Source organism: Quercus suber, unplaced genomic scaffold (genome assembly GCF_002906115.3).
Source record: "Quercus suber isolate HL8 unplaced genomic scaffold, Cork oak 2.0 scaffold_44, whole genome shotgun sequence".
NCBI lineage: Eukaryota > Viridiplantae > Streptophyta > Magnoliopsida > Fagales > Fagaceae > Quercus > Quercus suber.
In genome coordinates this window covers 496,853-517,837 of record NW_027069509.1, presented here as the reverse complement: position 1 = coordinate 517,837, position 20,985 = coordinate 496,853, and the positions used below count along the sequence as shown (strand labels likewise).

Genomic DNA, 20,985 nt, shown 5'->3' with positions numbered 1-20,985 from the left:
AAATAAAAACCTTCTTGTATGATGGTAATCATGGTATTGGGGAAGACAAGGAGTTATAGGGCTACAACTTTGCCACCATTATGATATGCAAGGGCGGAACCAGAAATTTTTGTTTTGGAGGGAGAGGGGGTCTAAGATTTGACACTAATATATTTATTAAGACAACCCCCCACATATATACACTTTTTTGGTATATATACACACACTTTTTTATTCGATAAGTTATATATATACACACACCCAAAAAAAAAAAAAAAAAAAACTTAGTATTTTCAATCAAAATTATGTTTGATGGCAATCTTTCATGAAATAAAATTCATTTTTACCATTTTCATAGTAAAATTCTTAAAAAGTTTTATTTTTAATACAAATTATTAAATTTTATATTAAAGTAAGTAACAAATTATTCAATTGAACTAATGAAATTTTCAAAAATATGAATGATCCAAAACTTGGAGTAATAAGTTATGCTCCAAACACATTTGAAACTATCTTACTCTAATGCATTATGTGACAACTAAAGAGATATTTTATGTGTAATTTTAATGACAAATTTTTTTTAATAAGTAACAAACTATTTTTTTTTCTTCATATGTATGGTACCAAATTTTATCAAATATTTAACAGATATAAGAGCACATTTTATAATAAAAAATAAAATTCTCAAAAGTAAAGTTATTTCTCTATAACTATTAGACCAATTTGTTTTTAAGAGTATTACTGGATTAACTCAAATATTTAGAGGGGCCAACTGTTATTAAATTTTGAAAGTATTAAAATAATTATATAGAAGAAATTTTCAAAATATGGGGGGCCATAGCCCCCCACCAATGTACATGTCTCTGCCCTGATAATATGGTAGATTGTGAATAATTTTTTATTACTTTTATATAAACCTATTATTTTTTCTTCATCACTCACAATTTTTCACATCGAAGTTATGGGAAAAAATAAATAATTTTAAGACTGCACACTTTTCTATAACTATCATATGTTACAGACTATATATATCATTTTTGTATATTCCTAGATAACCATCATATATTGCATACTATATTTATCACTTTCAAATGAAGTTACAATTTTTTTACCTTTTGTATGGGGTTGGAACCCACAAAATTACATGTTCCTAGAATTTTTTTTTTTTTGCCAAAAAAGTGGTGGTCCTAGATTTTCTACGTGGGAAGACAAAAACGACGACGGTTCAGTTTGTTTTCACAGATACATTGTATGACCGCGTGAACTGTGGGAACTGTGAGACACAAACGATTGGAGTCAGTCAACACATTACAATACTAACACAGGACACAGTTACACACACCCTTTTACCTCCATGGCGATTTCTGCAGCATTCTTCACATCTTCGTCACCTTCCCTCACTCTTCCTTGCAAAACCCACAAACCCTTTTACTCTCAGAGTGTTTATTTTCTTAAACCCTTTACAGTTAAGGCTTCAACCACCTTGGATTACTCCAATGTCTCTGTTGGAGATAAGACTCCTAGCCCATCAAAGGTGAGGCCAAGCTATGCCTTTTACTGTAATTGAAATTGGTTTTCTCTTTGTTTCTTAGTTTTCTCAAAGTATTATATATATGAGGGTCCAATTTAGTTGTTTATAATGCTGATTGAATTTAAATTTATCGTTTTAGACAATTTGTGGAAACCATTGGGGAATGAAAGTATTTATCTTTGAATATATGTTCACTGTGTTAGTGAAACTTATTTAACAATGTTGCTCTTGTTTGCCATTGCTTGTAACAAATTAGGAGTTCTACTAGTCCTACCCATCTGTTTGTATCACAAATTATGTGTTTCTGTTTCAGACTAGTAATTGGCAGTGGAAATTCAAGGACAATTATATTAACATATATTATGAGGAACATGTGAACCGGGAAAACCCTGATCCTCCTAAAAATATCCTTATGATGCCAACCATTTCTGATGTTAGTACTGTTGAAGAATGGAGATCAGTGGCTAGAGACATTGTTGAACGAGTTGGTGAAGTCAATTGGCGAGCCACTATTGTTGATTGGCCTGGTCTGGGATACTCGGATAGGCCGAAGATAGAATACAATGCCGGTGTTCTAGAGAAATTCCTTGTTGACTTAATCAATGCTCCCAATGGCCCAGTTAGTGATTCAGGTTGGTATGGCTGTTTTGAATATAATCATCACCTGATGTTTTACTTTTCTTAAAACATTTCTCAGTTTCTGAAGAGCTTGGCATTTATTTTCAATAGATTTTTAATCTTAGAAGGTTGAATAATACACCTTATAACTGTAAATATTACAAAGATCATGATTTATAGTATTTTTTAAGTTTTCTTGATAAGGAGGAGATCCTAGTGTACACTGGGTGTGTGCAGGAAGTTCTCTTTACATTGTACGAGGATTACAATATGAAACAAATAGTCTAAACATTCTACAATGCATGCGATTCTCATTAGAGCCAAGAACACATGACTATTCAAACAATGATCACAAAAATAAAAATTCCATATCAATAATGGAGACCTCCACTCCATCAATCAAACCTGCTCCATCAAATGTTCAATTGTTTCTCTCCCTCCATATTACCCACACTAAACATAAAGTGTCTATATACCAAACAAAGGACCTTTCTAGTGACCAAAACTATTTCTCCATCCAAAATGTAAATCACTACATTCTTAGGGCCCGTTTGGATTGAGGGGGGAGGGAGGGGAGTGGAGGGGAGTAGAGTAAAGTTTGCTGAAAATAAAAATAGGCTAATTTTAGGCCAAATCTACTCTACTCTTCTCTACTTCCCTCCCTCCCCTCAATCCAAACGGAGAGTTAGGCATTACCCAACAAAACCCAAACAATGCAGATACAAAAAACTACAACTCATGGGCCACATCACAATGCATCAATATATGACTTGCAATTTCACCATCCACTTTAACACATACAACATCAATCTACCAAAGTTATTAAGATTTTCCCTTAAGGAAAAAAATAGATGGGGCTGACCTAACTAATCTATTAAGAATCTATAACCGACCTCAAAAACCTGAGATGAAGACTTGATCGTTGTTGTTGTTTTTGTTGCATTTGTTAAGATTTTCCCATGTTGACATCCACGCAAAGAATGTAACTTTTCTTGGTGCCTTAGTGCACCAAATGGTCTTTCAAGGAAAAGACGCACTACACTAGCCTCCTAAATCCTCTAAATATGAATGGACATCGAACACGTTACCATGCAGCTTCCATCTCATGCTCCACTTGGAATGTTGGAGTACAGAGTATTAAACATAATGTCTACTGATTCCAACTCAAAATCATTATAAGCACAAATAAACCTGATATTCCAAGAGCAAGAAGCCCATTCATTCTGATTACCTGAGTAAGAATTAACTGAGATGCTTGTTAATTGCAAGTGCATATAATTTCATGTAAAGCTCTTTCAATGATTGATTCCCACACCATAGGTTATGCCAAAACCTCAAGCCATCCCCAATCTCAAACTGAACAGAACTTACAAAACTATCCCAACCAGCCCTAATACGAGTGTAGAGCAACATCATGCGTACTTGTGATCACTCTTGATATCCATTGATCCAAATTTTCCTATCTTTCAAATCACCTCTCATCTCCATAAATGATTTACTTCTTCCCCAACACAACAAAGATTGATTGAAAGCATCCAGTTTGCACACTCTCAAACCCCCCATTTTTGGGAGAACATATCATATTTCATTCTACAGAATGGAATTTGAATTCATCACCTAAATCACCCCACAAAAAAATTCCTTTGAAATCTCTCTAATCTGTTAGCCACAAATATAGGAATGGTGAATGACAAAAAGCAATAAGTTGGTCCGCAGGATAACATACTTTTTAAGAGAGCCGGCAATCTGTTCTTGACAAATATAATCTCTTCCATCCCAATATTCTACACCCCATTTTACTTATCAAAATATAATAATCTGTAGAATTAAATTACATATTGTTCTTGCCTTGAATGACGATCCTAATTCATGGCAAGTTAGTTACCAACTTTGCAACAAAAGTGACCAGCCAATTCATCAATTAACCCAATGTGTCCTACGGGAACAATCTCTCTTGCCCAAATGGACTTTTGGGCTTGACATAACTTCGAAGTTTAGCAATACAAACTGATATAAAGGAGTTGTCCCAGACTTCTAAGGGAAAGCACCAAGCTGTCACATAGCAATATTGTGTTATCTGCAAAAAGAAAATGGGAAACCACCAAGCTGTCATTAGAGCCATTCCCAACTCAAAAGCCTGATGGAAAGCCACCCCCACCGCTTCTCTCTTCCATGGTTCTCATCAGTATTCTACTTAATACCTCCCCAACAAAAATAGAAGGTAACATTGCCTTAATCCCCTGTAACTGTTGAAGAAACCTGATAGGGAGCCTTTAACCCGAATTAACTGCATCAGTCACCATTCTTCCCAGCAAATAGATTAAATACTCCCAATTAAGATGGCCGTAGGCCTTTTCAATATCCAGGTTACATAGCAGTCCTAGAATATGAATTTTAAGTCGACTATCGAAGCATTGATTTGCAATAAGTGCCTAATCTAATATTTGCCACCCCCCCCCCCCTGCCCCCTCCCGCACCCCCAAGCATATGCATTTTGGGTTTTCAGAAATTTTGTCTGACATATGACATATCCAGCTTCAATATATTTGGTAAAACCTTTGCCAACAGTGTTGAATGATCGCAGCATTGGCTTTGGCTGGTCTCTTACAGTGATAAAACGATGCATTTTGGTTGGTTTACAAATTTTGTGATCCAGGAAATGCATTTTGGTTGTTTTTCCTTGGTCTGTCATTTTATCTTCGTAACAAATTCATTGTGCTCTAGTTCTAGCACGTGTATATTATACTAGCCGTATCAGAACTTTCCTTTTGTAAATGTTATCATGCTTCTACCTCCCCTACCCACCACAGAGAGGGGGGGGGGGGGGGAGTCATTCCAGGGAACATATTTTCCATTAATATTGTTTAATTTTGTTCTGCATCTCAAGGATTTTCTTGCCTTTCTGAATATTCCCAGGAAATTATTTGTTTGATCATCTGGAGTTTCTTTTGCTAATAATTTTCTGTTATTAAACTAGAGAATAATTTGGTGGTCTTTGGAGGAGGGCATGCAGCGGCAATTACAGTCTGTGCTGCTAAAAAGGGTTTGGTGAAACCTGTGGCCATAGCTGCTGTGGCACCCACTTGGGCTGGTCCCCTTCCTATTGTGTTTGGTCGAGATTCCAGCATGGAAACAAGGTATGCTTAACCTCAATATCTCCAATATGATGAGAATTGATAGATTGTTTAGAAGTACCATTTTATTTTCTAACACTGAAAAGACAAAGCAGAAGTGAAGAACCACACATTTGCTGGAAAACTCACCCTATTTCAGTTGCTTGTCTGCCTCTCTGTCATTCTATCTCTTTTAGTGCAAAACTTGAGATATGTGGATCCTCCTCATAGTCATAATATTGATTGTAAAGGCTTTAGTGCTAGATTTAGCGGTAAAGTTTTTGTGTGTTTTTCTAGGAAGCACGGGTGCAGCTCCAGGGGCACCGCACCTACACCCGACACGCATGGACGCGCCGTGTGGCCGTCGACGCGGCTGCACGCGCGTCCGTGCGTGTCTTTTTTTTTTCCCCAATTCAGGCCGATTCCGGCAGAAACAGGCCAAAATACGTCTTCTTTTTCTTCTTTTCTGTATTTCATCTTCTTCTTCTCCGTTTCTTTGTTTTGCACCGGTCTTTTCCTTCTTTAAGGTCTGTTTGGATACAGTTGAAAACTAAAAACTGAAAAACACTGTAGCAAAATAATTTTTAAGTGTGTGAATAGTACCGTAAAACCCATTTTTAATGAAAAAATTGCTGAAGAGTGAGGCTTGTGGGTCCCGTGAACAGTGCACGGGACCCACTGATTTGCTAAAAATGGTGAGAAAAGTCAAACTTTGTGGTTACTGTTTATGAACAGTGCATGAACAATAGCCGTAAGTCTCACAAACGCTGTTTTTCAGCCTAATCCAAACGTAACCTTAATTTATGTTTCCTTCTTTGTGTCTTCTAGAGTACTCTTCTTAAGTTTCAACTTTTATTAGTCTTTCACTGAGACCACACTTTATTAGCTTTGGAAATGACAAAGAAACATTTAAAAAATATATATATCTAAGCAAGTGTCAGACTAGGTAGTACGTACAATGGTATATAAAATATATATTAATGTTTATTTATACTAAAAAAAGAGGTATTATTATTATGAGGAGCAATTGTTTACAATATTTTTATAACAAATTATAAGTTGAAGGTTTTTATTTGTTCTAATTTGAACTTATCATTAAAATTAATTTTTTGCCCATCAATATCAACTCTTAATAACCTGTCACTTTAAATATGTTGTGAAAATATTGTAGACATAATATTTCTCTATTGTTATGTATTCACTTTATTATCTACTATTACTTTTAAATTGGTATATATTTACCATTATATGAAAAAATATGTTTAGGAATATATAGAAAATATAAATAAAAATATATAATATTTTATTAATAAACGTATACTGCCACATCTGCTCCTTACTTTTTCAAAAATGGTCGAGTAGCTGCTCCGCACCTGCACTTGCACTCGCACCGGAACTCGAATCCACACCCGTGCTTTCTAGATGTTTTTTGTCCCATCACTTGTTGATAGTAGTGTGAATATTATCCACCAAATGCCTGTTGAATCTATTGATGGTAATGAATTTGGTGCTAGGTTGTACAGCCTCATTTCTCTGTGTATTTGACCTATAGTAGTGAGTAGTCTGAATGTTATCCACCAAATGATGTTGAATCCTTAAAATATTTTACATTAATTTCTTAAACCAAAACCAAAATTTTGAAAATCTAATTTGTTTTGTTAATTAAAATGTGACCTACTTGGTCTCTCTCTTCTTTTCCTTCTTTTGTTAACTCACTTTCTTATTCACTTACCAGGTACGGGTTGCTTAGGGGCACCTTAAGGACTCCTGCTGTGGGATGGATGATGTATAACATGCTTGTCAGCAATGAAAAGGCGATTGAATCCCAATACAAATCCCATGTTTATGCCAATCCTGACAATGTTACTCCAGGCATCATTGAAAGCAGATATGCACTAACAAAACGGAAGGGTGCTCGTTATTTGCCTGCTGCTTTCTTAACTGGTGTACTTGACCCTGTCCAATCTCGGGAGGAGTTTCTTGAACTCTTTGCAAATTTGGAGGGAAAGACACCTGTTCTGGTTGTGTCCACCAAAGGATCTCCAAAAAGGTCAAAAGCGGAGATGGAAGCTTTAAAGGGAGCCAAAGGAGTGAGCAAGTTTGTTGAGGTTCCAGGTGCTCTTCTTCCACAAGAGGAGTATCCTGCCATGGTTGCTGAGGAGCTTTACAAGTTTTTGCAGGAGAATTTTAAATCCAACTTTTAAAATTGGTATAATTCCCGCACACCCCCCCCCCCCCCTCTCTCTCTCTCCAAGACAAAAAGGTTCACAATTATGTGGGGCTGCAATTTATAGTTGTATACTCCTAGTGAAAAGCTTGTACACAAATGTGCATATTATGAACAATGTATTAGCCTCTCTAATGTGATCTCATGGATGTGATGTATTTTTTGAGAACTCTACAAACAAGAATAATTATATTCTAAGTTGCTAGTGCATTCACTTGCTCCAAGTGCAAATGATAATGAATGATGTCTTTCCTGGGAACTCTTGTGAAGTAGGAAATGTCACTAAGAACTTGGCCAATGGTAGAATTCACATCCATTAGTATATATAAAACACCCTAGTGCCAAGGTTGTCAATCTGGTTATGAAACAAACATCACTAGTTTGGCATCCGTGTAAGAGTGTCCATACTCCATATTAAACACTGTATATGTATTACTAGAGGCAGAGGGAGGAGTCTCCTTTTTTATTTATTTTTATTTTATTGTGATCGCGGCCACAGAACTCGTCTTTACGTTGACAGGAGTTTCCATTCATTGGTTACCCTTCAACGTCTTGCCATGTGGGGACTCGGCCTTGAACCATTTGCTAAAGCCATTGCTCACAAGCTCACTGTTCATAGATGTGAGTTTTCTTTTTACTTAGAATTTATCTGAGTATTATTTGTGTTATACTCCTTGGCTTAACTTTAATCATTTTTTTTTAGGGATGGCAACTATGAAAGAAAATAAGGGAAATGAGGTAGTGGACAAGGCAAACAGGCCTGAAACTCAATCCCAACTTCGTCCTTTTGCTGGGCACAAAAGGAAAACTTTATCCAAGACGCTTGACTTAGGAAACCTTCCTAGTCGTTGAGGAAAGAAGGTGAAGCATAGGTCGTCCAAACCAGGAGTTGTCAAGCCTAGTCTCCCTACGCCTCAATCATCTGTCTAAGTTTTTGATGTAGACTCGTCTGCCCTGTTGAGATTACTTCGTCCAAGACCACTGCACCTACGTCATCCTAACCTTCTCAAAGGATTCCTACGAATCTTGTTGAAAATGAGGATTTGGCTTGGGAACGCTTTGAGAAGGTTGTGTCTAATGAGGACATAGCTACATGTTCTGACATGTCTTTGAAAGACTTTGAACATTCTGGCGTTCATGATCTTTTCAAGGTACGTGATTTCATTTCTGCCTCGTCTTTGTCACTTCATGCTTTTCTTGTCTAACCATTATTTTTATCACTTATTTCTTATAGGCAATGTTAAAGTTCATCGTAGTGTCCAGGCAAGCCACGGAGTTGGACAAGATGAAGATCTTGCTTGAGACGAGGATTCAAGAGGTGAAGGATGACTGCAAAGGTTGGGCTGAGGTGGCAGCTAAGGCTACAGACGAGGCTACAGAAATGCAAAACCTCGTCGAAGAGCTCAAGGCTGACATCGTTGAAAAGGACTCTCGTCTTGATTATCTTCAGAAGAAAAATTACAAGTTGAGCACCATTCTTAAGAAAGCCAAAGAGGATGCTGTTATGGAGTTCAAAGCTTCCAAACAGTATACTGATCTTTTAATTGCAAACTATGCTGCTGGCTTCGAAGATTTTTGCATGGATGCTGAGGAACGCTTCCCAGAAGTTGACTTCAATTCCATCAAGCTTAATGTTGGTGCTACGAGCTCCCTTCTCCAAACAAGCTCTGAAGATGTCAATATTGAAGACGATACCATTACCTACCCTACTCAGGACGATCCGACCTTTGGAGATAACCCTCAGTAAAGGATGTTTGAAATAACATCTTTGTAATAAAATTTTTTTATGAGGTCTATTGTTTTGGACCATTTAGATTTATCAAAGTACATTTCTCTCGTCTATAATCCTTTAGGACGAGCTTTCAAACAATTTCTTTTTAGGCTTTATAAGGGTTTTTGGACGGTGGTCGTCTACCATTTTTCAAACTTTATGAATGAATGTTTATTTCCATCACTTTATTTTTGTTGAACATGTTATTGTATGGACGTGTTTTTCTTTATTTACATCATCTATGTTATAATGGCTTGTAGTTCGTCCACTCATGGAGGCATTTAACTCGTCCATGTTGATATAGACTCCTCATGTTCAACATGTTTTCTCCATTCTTTAAATTTTGCAAGTTTATGAATGGGTTTTTTGCCAACTTTAACTGTCCAGAGAATAGGTTTTTTTCGCTAGATACTTATCCATGGACTTTTGAGTATTCTCATATGCATGCATTTCCTCGTCCATGATATGGACGAATACGCTTCAAGATTTATCTCGTCCATTGTTTAGACGAATGTGCCTTTATTTTCTTTGCTTTATCTTTATTTTAAGGAAAGCTTAATAGACGTTACATCCCTGCATCTAGAAATTTTACTCGTCTTAAGCCTTAGCCCTCTTATGGATGAGATTATGGAGATTAGATTTATGCATCACATATATTGGAAATCCAAATTGTATATAACATAAACATTGTCCACAAGCATGGCACACGCTTAGAAGCTAATGCCTTTTAGGGAATTAAAAATACAAACAGATGGACCAAATCTATGACTTCGTCCATAGTCCATAGCGCATAGTTTAAGAACTAATACACCTTTAAGGAATTAAAACACAACATATAATGCTAATAACAAACACATGCAAGTAATAGAAAGCAACACGAGCTTTATCTCGTCTAGAGTGACAATGTCTATAATGGTACTCGTCTAGGCTGATATCTTACTGATAATATCTTTTTAAATGCTCGACATTCTAGGGGTGCTCTAGCTTTCTCTTGTCTAGGGCTTCTAAGTAATATGATCCTTGCCTTTTGCAACTAATAATCCTGCAGAATCCTTCCTAATTAGGTCCCAGTTTTCCATGGGCTAGATTTCTGGTCACTAAAGAAACTCTTTTTAGGACGAGGTCTCCAATTTTGAAGCGCATGGGTTTCACCATTGCATCATATTGTCTACGCATGAGGTTTTTATACCTCGTTGTCCTTTGTTTCGTGTTCATCCTTACCTCATCTACCAGATCAAGGTTGAGGCGAAGTTGTTCCTCGTTATCCTCGTCCTGATACAACATCACCCTGTGGTTTACCATATGCACTTCTGTAGGTATCACTGCTTCACTTCTATAGGCTATTTTGAAAGGGGTTTCCCATGTGAGGGTCATCATAGTCGTCTTGTATGCCCATAAAACTCTTGGCAGCTCATCTGGCCATACTCCCTTTGCCTTCTTAAGTCGAGTTTTGATGATTTTCAACAAGGATCGGTTTGCCACTTGCTTGACCATTTGGAACAAGCCGAGTCTGGCCATTCTCCCTGCTTGACCATTTCTTGTGGGTGGGAGAGTGAGGAATAATGATTATTGGTTTCAAAGTGCTCGCACTGTCTGATATCAATATCCTAGGCACCCTAAACTTGCATACATGTTCTTTCAGAAGAAGTTCTTGACATTTTGCTGTGTGATCTTTGCTAGGGGTTCTGCTTCCACCCATTTAGTGAAGTAATCAATCCCTACTACTAAAAACTTCATCTGCCTGGTTCTAAGTGGAAAGGGGCTCAAGATATCTAATTCCCATTGCGCAAAAGGCCATGGGGCCATCATCGGGGTGAGATACTCTGACGGTTGTCTAGGGACGTTGCTGAAGCGTTAGCACTGGTCACACACCTTGACATAAGCCTTAGCATCTGCTTGAATAGTTGCCCAATAGTAACCTACATGGAAGACCTTATGGACTAGTGCTCTTGCTCCTGAGTGGTTTCCGCATGCTCCTTCATGAACCTCCTTTAATATATAGTTCGACTCATCTGGGGTTAAACACTTTAAGTAAGGCTAAGAGAAACCTCGTTTATACAACACCTCGTTTATGAGGACGTACTTGGCAACTTTGATCCTTAACTTCCTAACCTCATCCTTATCCTCTGGAAGCCTTCAATCCTTGAGATAGACGACTATTAGAGTCATCCAATTTTTCTTCTCCTTCAATTTGTTGTACCTTTGGAAGATCTATGCTTGGCATATATTAGACTTTATCACACTCATCCATGGCTCCCCTTACTAAAGTTACTTTTGCCAAAGCATCTGCTTCCATGTTTTCCTCCCTCGGGAGTTAACAAAATTGGCATCTTTAAATTTTTTAACAAGCTACTTTACCTTGTTTAGATACTTATTCATCCGATCTTCTTTAGCTTCACACGTTCCATTTACTTGATTGATGATCAACTGAGAATCCCCTTGGACGATTACTAACTCTGCCCTTAAGGATTTAGCCAATTCCAATCCTTTAAAGAGAGCTTCATATTCAGTTTCATTGTTGGTGGTTTGGTATTGTAGATGGGCTGCGTATTTTAACTTGCCTCCTTTCGGGGATTTGAGTATAACTCCAATTCCTCCTACATATAACGTTGACGAGCCATCCACATTGACAACCCACCTCTGTACTTCGTCCACCTCGTCTAGCTTACCTTGAATGGGACTGAACTCTGCAATGAAATCCCCCAATACCTGTGCCTTTATCACATTTCTTGGTTGGTACTAAACATCAAACTCACTGAGTTCTATGGCCCATTGGATTAGTCGTCTTGCAGCTTCCAGCTTGTTTATTGCCTTCTTCAATGGATGATTTGTCAAGACATTGATGACATGAGCCTAAAAGTAATGCCTTAACTTCCTAGAAACCATGACCAAAGCAAAAGCCAGCTTTTCCATCACGAGATATCATCCTTCTACCCCTCTTAGTGCTTGGTTTGTGTAATAAACCGGCTTCTGTATCTTCCTTTCTTCTCTAACCAACTCTGAGCTTACTGCATGTAGGGACACCGCCAAATACAAATATAATTCTTCACCTGGTACATACAGGCTTAGCAAAGCAGCTAATGTGAGGTAGGCCTTAAGGTCTTGGAAGGCCTTTTGACATTTGTCCATCCATTCAAATGCTTTCTTCAGAACCTTAAAAAATGGTAAACACTTGTTAGTAGCTTTAGAGACGAACCTGTTAAGTGCAGCGACTTGTCTAGTAAGAGGCTAGACTTCTTTGGTATTCCTTGGTGGCTCCATATCCAGGATCGCTTGGATCTTATCAGGATTTGCCTTAATTTCCCTATCTGAAACCATGAAACTAATAAATTTTCCTAATGAGACTCCAAAAGCACACTTGCTCGGATTTAACTTCATGTTGTATCATCTAAGTGTATCAAAGGTCTCCTGAAGGTCATCTAGATGCTTTTCCCCATCCAAACTCTTTACCAATATATCATCTACATAAACTTCTACATTTCGCCTGATCTGTGGACGAAACATATGGTTAACCAGCATTTGATAAGTTGCCCTCACATTCTTTAAACCGAAGGGCATCACCTTGTAGCAAAACAAACCTTGGATGGTAATGAAGGATGTCTTCTCTTGATCCACCTCATCCATCTTTATTTGATTGTAACCTAATAAAGCATCCATGAAACTTAGCAATTTATAACCTGCAGTTGAATCCATTAGCTGGTCAATGCATGACAATGGATAGCTATCCTTGGGGCAAGCCTTGTTTAAATTGGTGAAGTCCATGCACATTTTCCATTTTTCATTAGCCTTCCTGACCATCACCACATTAGCCAACCAGTCCGGGTAATAAACTTCCTGGATAAATTTCGCCATGGTCAACTTTTGGACTTCTTCCTTGATTGCATTATCTCGTTTAGGAGCAAAACCTCTTTTCTTTTGACGGATGGGTTTGGAGGAAGGATATACGTTTAGACGATAGGTGATGACACTAGGGTCGATACCTGGCATGTCCTCATGACTCCATGCAAATATATCAATGCTCAATAACCCCAACTTATATCCGAATCCATACATATCTCAAATCAAAACCACAACACACAGATCCAAGAGAACAAGGTTATAATCATGAAGAACTTAAAGAAAATGAGAAATCCCATACCTTTTTCTTGAAGATTAGTGGTTGAAATGATGCAAAAATGGAGGTTTTTGAGAGTGACACGTTGAGTTTGAGAGAGAGTTGAAATGGGGAAGATAATGAACAGTCACAAAAATTTGAGGAAAAACTGAAAAAATTTAAAAAACTGCTCTCAAAACGCAAAACACGTGATTTTCGCTACTGAGTCAAGCCGCGTGCAAGTCGTTAGGGCCAGCTGCCAAAACACTTAAAACAAAAATTTTGAAAAATTTTTCTAAGTGTTTTTCACGATTGGAAGGTTTACTCGCGAGAAAGTTGTGAGGTAAGCCATGAAAATCTCTGTGTATCCCTTTAAATTGGACCTTCCACCCGTGAGCAAGTCACCATAATGAGTCGTGAGAAACATAAAAACCCAAATTTTGAAAAATATTCTAAGTATTTTTCGCGATTAGGACATTGACCCGCCAATGAGCCGCGAAAAATCTCTGTATGGGCTCGCGACTACGGCGTGCAACTGGACCAACTCGCGACTGAGTCGCCAAAACAGGGCACCATTGTTTTTGAACTTTTGATAATTTTTGTAAAAACAAAATACTTTTCAAAAACAAACTAAAAGACTCAAAAATCTTTTTGTGTTTGATCAACAAAGATTGAGCATGTGAAAACACATTTAATCAAGTACAATCACATAAATGAATATGGCATTCATTGAACATAGACATGTGTGATGTGTGTGGATATCAGAAATAAGATAGTCCTTAGTCTAATGTGAAGCTTCAATGATCAATTCAACCAAGACATACACAATTAGCACTAGATAATGTGACCCATCTCAATTATAGAAATATGCATATATGACCTCCCACATGAACTTGATTACATTTCTTTGAAGTTTTCCATTTGGCTCCATGAATATCATATCATTTAATCTTTTTGAATCAATACATCTCATTGTGAGATTGATGCTTAAAATTTTTTGTATTTCAATTTGATGAGTTAGCATTTGGCTTTTTGGGCATCATACATTTTATTTTTGGTTGCTTTCCCTTTTTCCTAGTAAAATATTAGTATGTGCGACAGAATTTTGCAGCTCAATATCTCTTTTCATTTGGAGATTTACATTTGGTGAGCTCTAAGTAAAAGAAATAAAATAAAATAGTGGAAAGATATATAGGCACAAGTCTATGCATATCTCAAGATCAACAAAATCATTCACTAATCATTAATGACAAGGTTGAAGATCTATTTACAACAGTCACATAGATTTTAAGATTTCTTTCACAGTGATATGAGTGCATAGGGAACAAGCTAAGCTCATAGATGCACAAAGCCATTAGTACAAAGGTATAAGGAAAAACATGTTTTGAGACAAAAACTCAACAAAGTCGATCAAACTTTTTGGATTTTTCAATTTTTATGTGTTTTTGGATTTTTGACATAAAAGCAAGAAAAGATTGATAAAAAAAAAAAAAAAACAATGTAAAAACATTTAAAAAGAAACAAATAAACAAACAAACAATTTTCAAGACAAACAAGCAAAAAGGCATACAACCAAGCATAGTCACAAAGCATAGGAAGAATTGATGCATGGACATGTTTTAGTGCTTATGCATTAGTACCTCTCTTCATCCACACGTCATGTGCGTTTGGGGTGATATCCCTATAGGATTAGGTACGAGAGTTAGAACTTTCAAACCTTCTAGTGAAGCTTTCCAAGCATGTGGTGAATGCATCGATCATCTTCATCATGTCCATCACACCAAGATCACCATTTCGACCTCTTGATGACTTAACAGCCCAAGTCCTCTTATCATTTCTTGGTCCTCTTGACCTTTGATCAATTCCATTCTTCAATACTCAAAGCTTATGACAGTTTGGTTTGGTGTATCCTTGAAGTCCACAATGATGGCAAAAGTGGTTCGTTCTCGGACCTCTTTGTGATCTTGGAAAAGATTTCCCTCTAGCTTCAAGTTTGATCACTAATTGAGTATGGGGCTTGTTCAACACCCTTTGGTTAGCCACGTTCTTCCTCTTTTCATCCCCTACTTTCTTAGGTGTAGAGGCAGCCACTATAGGTTCTTTGACTTGCACAAAGTTCACTTCTTTAGTGATTTTGATAGCTGAACTACTTTCTTCGGTATATCCCAACCCAGATTTGTCTGAGAATTGTTTTTGAGAGGAAATGACATCATCTAGTTTTTTGGTGGAGACCCTCTCTACCTTGGCATTTGCTTAACTACCTTGAGCTCAAGAAATTTTATCTTTGAGTAGGTTTCAGTCAGCTCTCCATTCAGTGTCTCTATCTCACACTTGGCCTCCTTATGTCGCACTAGTAGACTTCTATAGTCCTCTTCAGCCTTCTTCATCTTTTTCACGGTTGCCTTGGCCAAACGTGCATATTCTCCTGATTTCTCAAGGAGTGAATTGAAGTTTTCTTGAAGGCCCTCTATACTCTCATCTTCTTCAACATCCGATTCTTCTATAATTCCCATTGATTCCTCATCACTATGCTCCCCAAGCTCTTGTACAAGTAAATTCAAGTCCTCCAAAGACTCAACATGAGCAATGGTCATAAAAGCGGAGTAATTCCCTTCTCCATCACAGCTTTCCTTAGAATCAGAATTGGATGAATTCGAGTCACTAAGAGTTGTGGCATACGCCTTGCCCTTCGATTTCAAATAGTTGGGACACTCTTTCTTGCAATGTCCATGTTCGTTGCACTTAAAGCAAGTGATTTCTTGTGTGGATTGGGATTCCTTTCCATCTTTCCTTTTGAATTCCTTTTTCTCCTTTTTGGAATTTTGGAATTTCCCTTTACCGCCAAGTTTTCCAATATTCTTGAATTTTAAAAACTTTCGAAAATTATTCACCAAATATGCCACATCTTTATCGACAACATCCTTATCCGATGAGTTATGAGGTTCGACCCTTTCATTAATCGTCTTTAGAGCAAGAGATTTGCTCTTCCTTTGTATGGGCAGTGACAATTCATAGGTCTGAAGTGAGCCAATTAGTTCTTGGACTTTGATATCATCAAGGTCCTTACTCTCTTCAATTGCTGTCACCTTGGCACAAAAACTCTCTGGTAACGAATGAAGGATTTTCCTCACAACTTTAGAGTCCTCTGTTTTCTCCCCCAACTTGAACTTCCTGATGACTACTTCATTCAGCTTACTATAGAAAAAGTCAAAACATTCGTCCTCACTCATTTTCAGCTCCTCGAAACAAGTGGTCAGCATTTGCAGCTTGGTATCCTTCACTTTCTTCATTCCTTCATACGTGGTCTCCAATATTTGCCATGCCTTCTTGGCAATAGAAATGTGAGATATCTTGTGGAACTCTTCTGGAGACACACCACAAAAAATAGCGTTAAGTGCTTTGCTATTTGCATTAGATGCCGCGAGGGTTGCCTTATCCCGTGTGGATTTGGCAGCCTCCGGCCTAGTCCATCTAATATCCACTGCATCCTAAACGGTTTCATCCATTGAACACAAAAATGCCCTCATCTTGACTTTCCAAAAGGCATAGTTGCTACCATCAAAATATGGTGAGGCATTTAAAGATTGAGATCGGTCCATCTCAATACGGGGTCAAGGATCGCATTAAAGTGTTTAAACCCCAAAGAGTGCACCCGTTCTGATACCAATCGAATGTTCAAATAGTATGTAAAACACTATGAATGTTTAGACCTCCAAATTACAAATTACCAATTCAAGTTTAATATTAAACAAAGTACGTGTGGAAAATGAACATAAACTTGTAATAGAATTAATAAACAATCTAAACCAAATAAAATCACATCCACCGCAGAAATTAAATGGCAAAGATTAAGGGAAGAGAGATGCAAACATAAGGACAACACAATGATGTGTTATCGAAGAGGAAACTGAAGCCCTTGGTGTAAAACCTCTTCATCGTCCTCCAAGCGATCAATAATCCACTAGATAATGAAGTTTGGATACATGAACAGCAATAGACACTCCAAGCCTAATCTACCTAGTGTACTTAAGCCCTTCAAACTTTTTGCTCCAACGAGGTTACGCCGAATATTTGTCTTTTCTAGCTTATCGGATTCTGCTATAGCCCATAGCATCAACTAATAACCAAATAGCCTTCTCATAAATGTGGGTATGGTGAGAAAAGGATTTGGGTAAGAACCTCTCAAGGATGTAATAATGGAGAGGGTGAGAGTAGAGGAATTTGAAGAGTTTCTATGTAAAGATTATGGATGAATCAATCTTGTTTTTCTCTAGGGTTTCTCTCTCAAAATTCTCTCTGGAAGCTCTCTACATTTCGTGGATATAAGGGTCTATATATAGTGGTGGGTGTTTGGAATGCGAAGAGTCATTTTTCCAAAACAGAGTTAGTTGGTGACTTGGCCTCGTGACTTGATTGAGTCGCGAGTTCAAGCCGCGAGGTAAATGAACGGCCAGTTTGGACTTTTTTGTCCTGTAGTGCTCTAGCTGGCATGACGCTTTAGCTTCTCCACATGCTTGGCACGTGAGCATCTTCTGGTGGCTTGCAAGCTACGAGTTACCCACGAGATCTAGTCGTGAGTCTCTGTTTCACTGCATAATCTTGAGCATTTCTTCACACTCTCTCACACATTACCCTTACAGGAATCCCAACTAAATACAAGATTACTAAACGCTAAAATACAAGCAAATTTGGTATAGAATAAAGTCAATAGAATGGTTGATTAAATTCAACCTTACAGGATGTTATTCACTATTCGATTGAATGGAGTTGTAGCCTTAGCTTACAACAAAATTTGTTGCCAAATTTTCTCCAAAGTTTAGTTATGTTAAGCCTAAAAAAAATTTAGGGTTGTCACAAATTTTTTTTTAAGGATAAAAAAATCATCCTATGGCCATCCTAGACTCTATGTAGAGCCGCAAGTGTTTAGGGAACCAAGATATATATATATATATAGAGAGAGAGAGAGAGAGTTATTGGCTACCATAGTCATGTGTTGAATTTTATTGATTTCTTGTTCTGATAATCCATCTATATTCCATTCATAGAGTTTTTTAGAAGAAACTAAGAACTGGTTGCTGACATTTTTCTCTTCAAACTGGAGATTAGAGGTTGTTGGTCTAGGATACCAATTTTTGGTAAGACTAGTTGGGGTTACTCTTCGGTGGTAAAGTTTATTTACCTGTAGTCCTTGAAATTGGTTTTCTAATTTTTCTATTTCCTCCTGAGTTTTTGATAGGCTAGGAATGTATTGACAGGTGATTTGTTTATGAATAGGGAAAACCTACACGGAAAAAACCCCATCGGGTGATTTTAAGGTTACCTTTCTCGAGAATTCACTATTATTACAACAAACAGTTACAAGTAAAGGAATCTTAATACCTTATACCAACCTATAGTTGAACCCTTGCCCCAATACCCAATTGGACTTGTTCTGTAGTGACAATATCTCCTTTTAATGCACGAATCCCAATACGTGACTAACTAATCGATGTGCGGATCTTAGTACACGGCTTACTCACCAACTTGAGAAAGATGTTTGTTGCAAAATTCTTCAGTTCATCACACGATGAAGTACATGAAACTCCTTGGTCACAAAATCCTATGGTGTACAAACACAGCAACTTCTTCAAGAGAAAGATGAATTAGGCCAAATTCTGTCTTCGATCATAATTTGCATGAACACTACTTTGCTTCACACACGTACAACCTTTGATGGCCCTTAAAACAATCTTTTATATATGTTTAGAGTTGTGAGAAAAGAAAGCCCAAACATATACACATGGATTGGATGAAAATCAAAGCTGAAAATTTGTTTTTCAGAAACCTCAATAGATAGCTTATCTATCAAGCTAGCTGTCGAGCATCGACCTTCAGTAGCTTTTAAACCTTGATAGATATTAGCTATCAAGCCAATTGTCGATCTTTAAAATCTAGCACTTCTTCACTTACTGGTATAGTTTGGACAGATTTGCATGGTTTTAACACTTAATCTTGCAACCTTGTTCCTTGAAATATTAAACACATCATTGATCTACCAAATTATAAGTAAAGTGCGTTTTGTTAAAGGATTAGTCAATTACATAAAATATTGACATATGTTCCTAACATGATTCACATATGTCCTAACAATCTCCCCCTTTGGAAATCCGTGACAAAGCCACAACAAATAAATGAACATATGAGAGAAGTCATCAATCACTCAACTCATATTCACTTGTTAAATACAATAAAATCTATCCTAGCATAAACTCTTGAAAAATTTTGCAAGAAGATGTTGGCTGCAAAATTCTTCAGTTCATCACACGATGAAGATCACGAAACTCCTTGGTCACAAAACCCTACGGTGTACAAACATACCAACTTCTTCAAGAGAAAGATGAACTAGGCCAAATTCTATCTTCAATCATAATTTGTATGAACACTACTTTGCTTCACACACGCACAACCTTTGATGGCGCTTAAAACAATCTTTTATATATGTTTAAGGTTGTGAGAAAAGAAAGCCCAAACATATACACATGGATTGGATGAAAATCAAAGATGAAAATTTGTTTTTTATAAACCTCGATAGATAGCTTATCTATCAAGCTAGCTGTCGAGCATCGACCTTCAGTAGCTTTTAAACCTTGATAGATGCTAGCTATCGAGCCAATTGTCGATCTTTAAAATTTAGCACTTTTTTACATGTTTCTTGGACAGACTGGTATAGTTTGGACATACTTGCATGGCTTTAACACTTAATCTTGCAACCTTGTTCCTTGAAGTATTAAACACATCCTTGATCTACCAAATTATAAGTAAAGTACGTTTTGTTAAAGGATTAGTCAATTACCTAAAATATTGACATATGTTCCTGAAAGCTCGAAAACGTGTTGAAAAACACAAGAGTTGTTTAGACCCCCAAATTAAAATTACGGCTTGGTTAATTTTACACTAACTTAATACAAGTTCGAAATAGTGTAAACACAAGCGTATAAACAAGAAACTACTCTAATTCATAATTAAAGCAACACAGTAGTAATAATGAAATTAAACAAGAGTAGGGAAGAAGGATGCAAACACAGAAAACACCGAGACGTGTTCTCGAAGAGGAAACCAAAGAACTCGGCGAAAAACCTCTCCGCGGCCCTCCAAGCGGAAATCGATCCACTAGACAATTAGTTGGAATACATGAGTAAGCAAGAGACCCTCCAAGCCTAATCTACCTGATGTACCTAAGCCCTCCAAACTCCTACTCCAACAAGGCTTCTCGGAACTGTGTCTTGTCTTAGTTCTCCGGATCCCGCAACAAGCTCCATGTTGCATCTGCCATTCCAGGCTTCTTCCAATGTTTCCCTGCAGCACCAAAACGTCACTCAACACTCTCAAAGGGTGTGGTAAGTGTTTGGGCTATCAACCTCTCAATGGTGTGGAAATGGAGAGGGAAGGGTTAAGGAGATACCACAAGCAATTATATAGAGAAAGGTGGGGATGACAATCTCTAATTCCAAATGTGTTTGGCTAGGGTTTTCTCTCTGAAGCATTCCTCAACATTTGTGGGTAATGAGGGTTTATATAGGATAGGTGCAAAATGTGTGAGTCAGTCAGTACAGGCTGGCAGAATAGCATGTCTCGCGGGTGTCTCGCGGGAAGGCCTTACCCGCGAGATACTCG

At 37.5% G+C, this 20,985-nt stretch overlaps 3 protein-coding genes across 3 annotated transcripts; 2 read left to right on the top strand and 1 right to left on the bottom strand.

Annotated features, from left to right (window-relative positions):
• Positions 1-1,239: 1,239 nt before the first annotated feature.
• On the top strand, positions 1,240-7,682 carry LOC112039359 (uncharacterized). The gene is made up of 4 exons (XM_024072233.2): positions 1,240-1,513; positions 1,824-2,142; positions 5,106-5,265; positions 6,977-7,682. The coding sequence occupies exons 1-4, from the start codon at positions 1,334-1,336 to the stop codon at positions 7,443-7,445; spliced, it is 1,128 nt and encodes a 375-aa protein (XP_023928001.1). The 5' UTR covers positions 1,240-1,333; the 3' UTR covers positions 7,446-7,682.
• A 75-nt stretch (positions 7,683-7,757) lies between these two features.
• On the top strand, positions 7,758-9,407 carry LOC136066714 (uncharacterized). The gene is made up of 3 exons (XM_065771435.1): positions 7,758-8,089; positions 8,172-8,619; positions 8,703-9,407. The coding sequence occupies exons 2-3, from the start codon at positions 8,572-8,574 to the stop codon at positions 9,213-9,215; spliced, it is 561 nt and encodes a 186-aa protein (XP_065627507.1). The 5' UTR covers positions 7,758-8,089; positions 8,172-8,571; the 3' UTR covers positions 9,216-9,407.
• Positions 9,408-10,295: 888 nt separating this feature from the next.
• On the bottom strand, positions 10,296-10,757 carry LOC136066723 (uncharacterized). The gene has a single exon (XM_065771475.1). The coding sequence runs from the start codon at positions 10,755-10,757 to the stop codon at positions 10,296-10,298; it is 462 nt and encodes a 153-aa protein (XP_065627547.1).
• Between the last annotated feature and the right edge of the window lie 10,228 nt (positions 10,758-20,985).

Coding starts and splice junctions, on each gene's coding strand:
- LOC136066723 (XM_065771475.1), bottom strand. CDS start 10,757: ATGGCCAGACTCGGCTTGTTCCAAATGGTCAAGCAAGTGGCAAACCGA.
- LOC112039359 (XM_024072233.2), top strand. CDS start 1,334: ATGGCGATTTCTGCAGCATTCTTCACATCTTCGTCACCTTCCCTCACT. Junction 1,514..1,823: donor AGACTCCTAGCCCATCAAAG/GTGAGGCCAAGC, acceptor TTTCTGTTTCAG/ACTAGTAATTGGCAGTGGAA. Junction 5,266..6,976: donor GATTCCAGCATGGAAACAAG/GTATGCTTAACC, acceptor TTCACTTACCAG/GTACGGGTTGCTTAGGGGCA.
- LOC136066714 (XM_065771435.1), top strand. CDS start 8,572: ATGTCTTTGAAAGACTTTGAACATTCTGGCGTTCATGATCTTTTCAAG. Junction 8,620..8,702: donor GCGTTCATGATCTTTTCAAG/GTACGTGATTTC, acceptor TATTTCTTATAG/GCAATGTTAAAGTTCATCGT.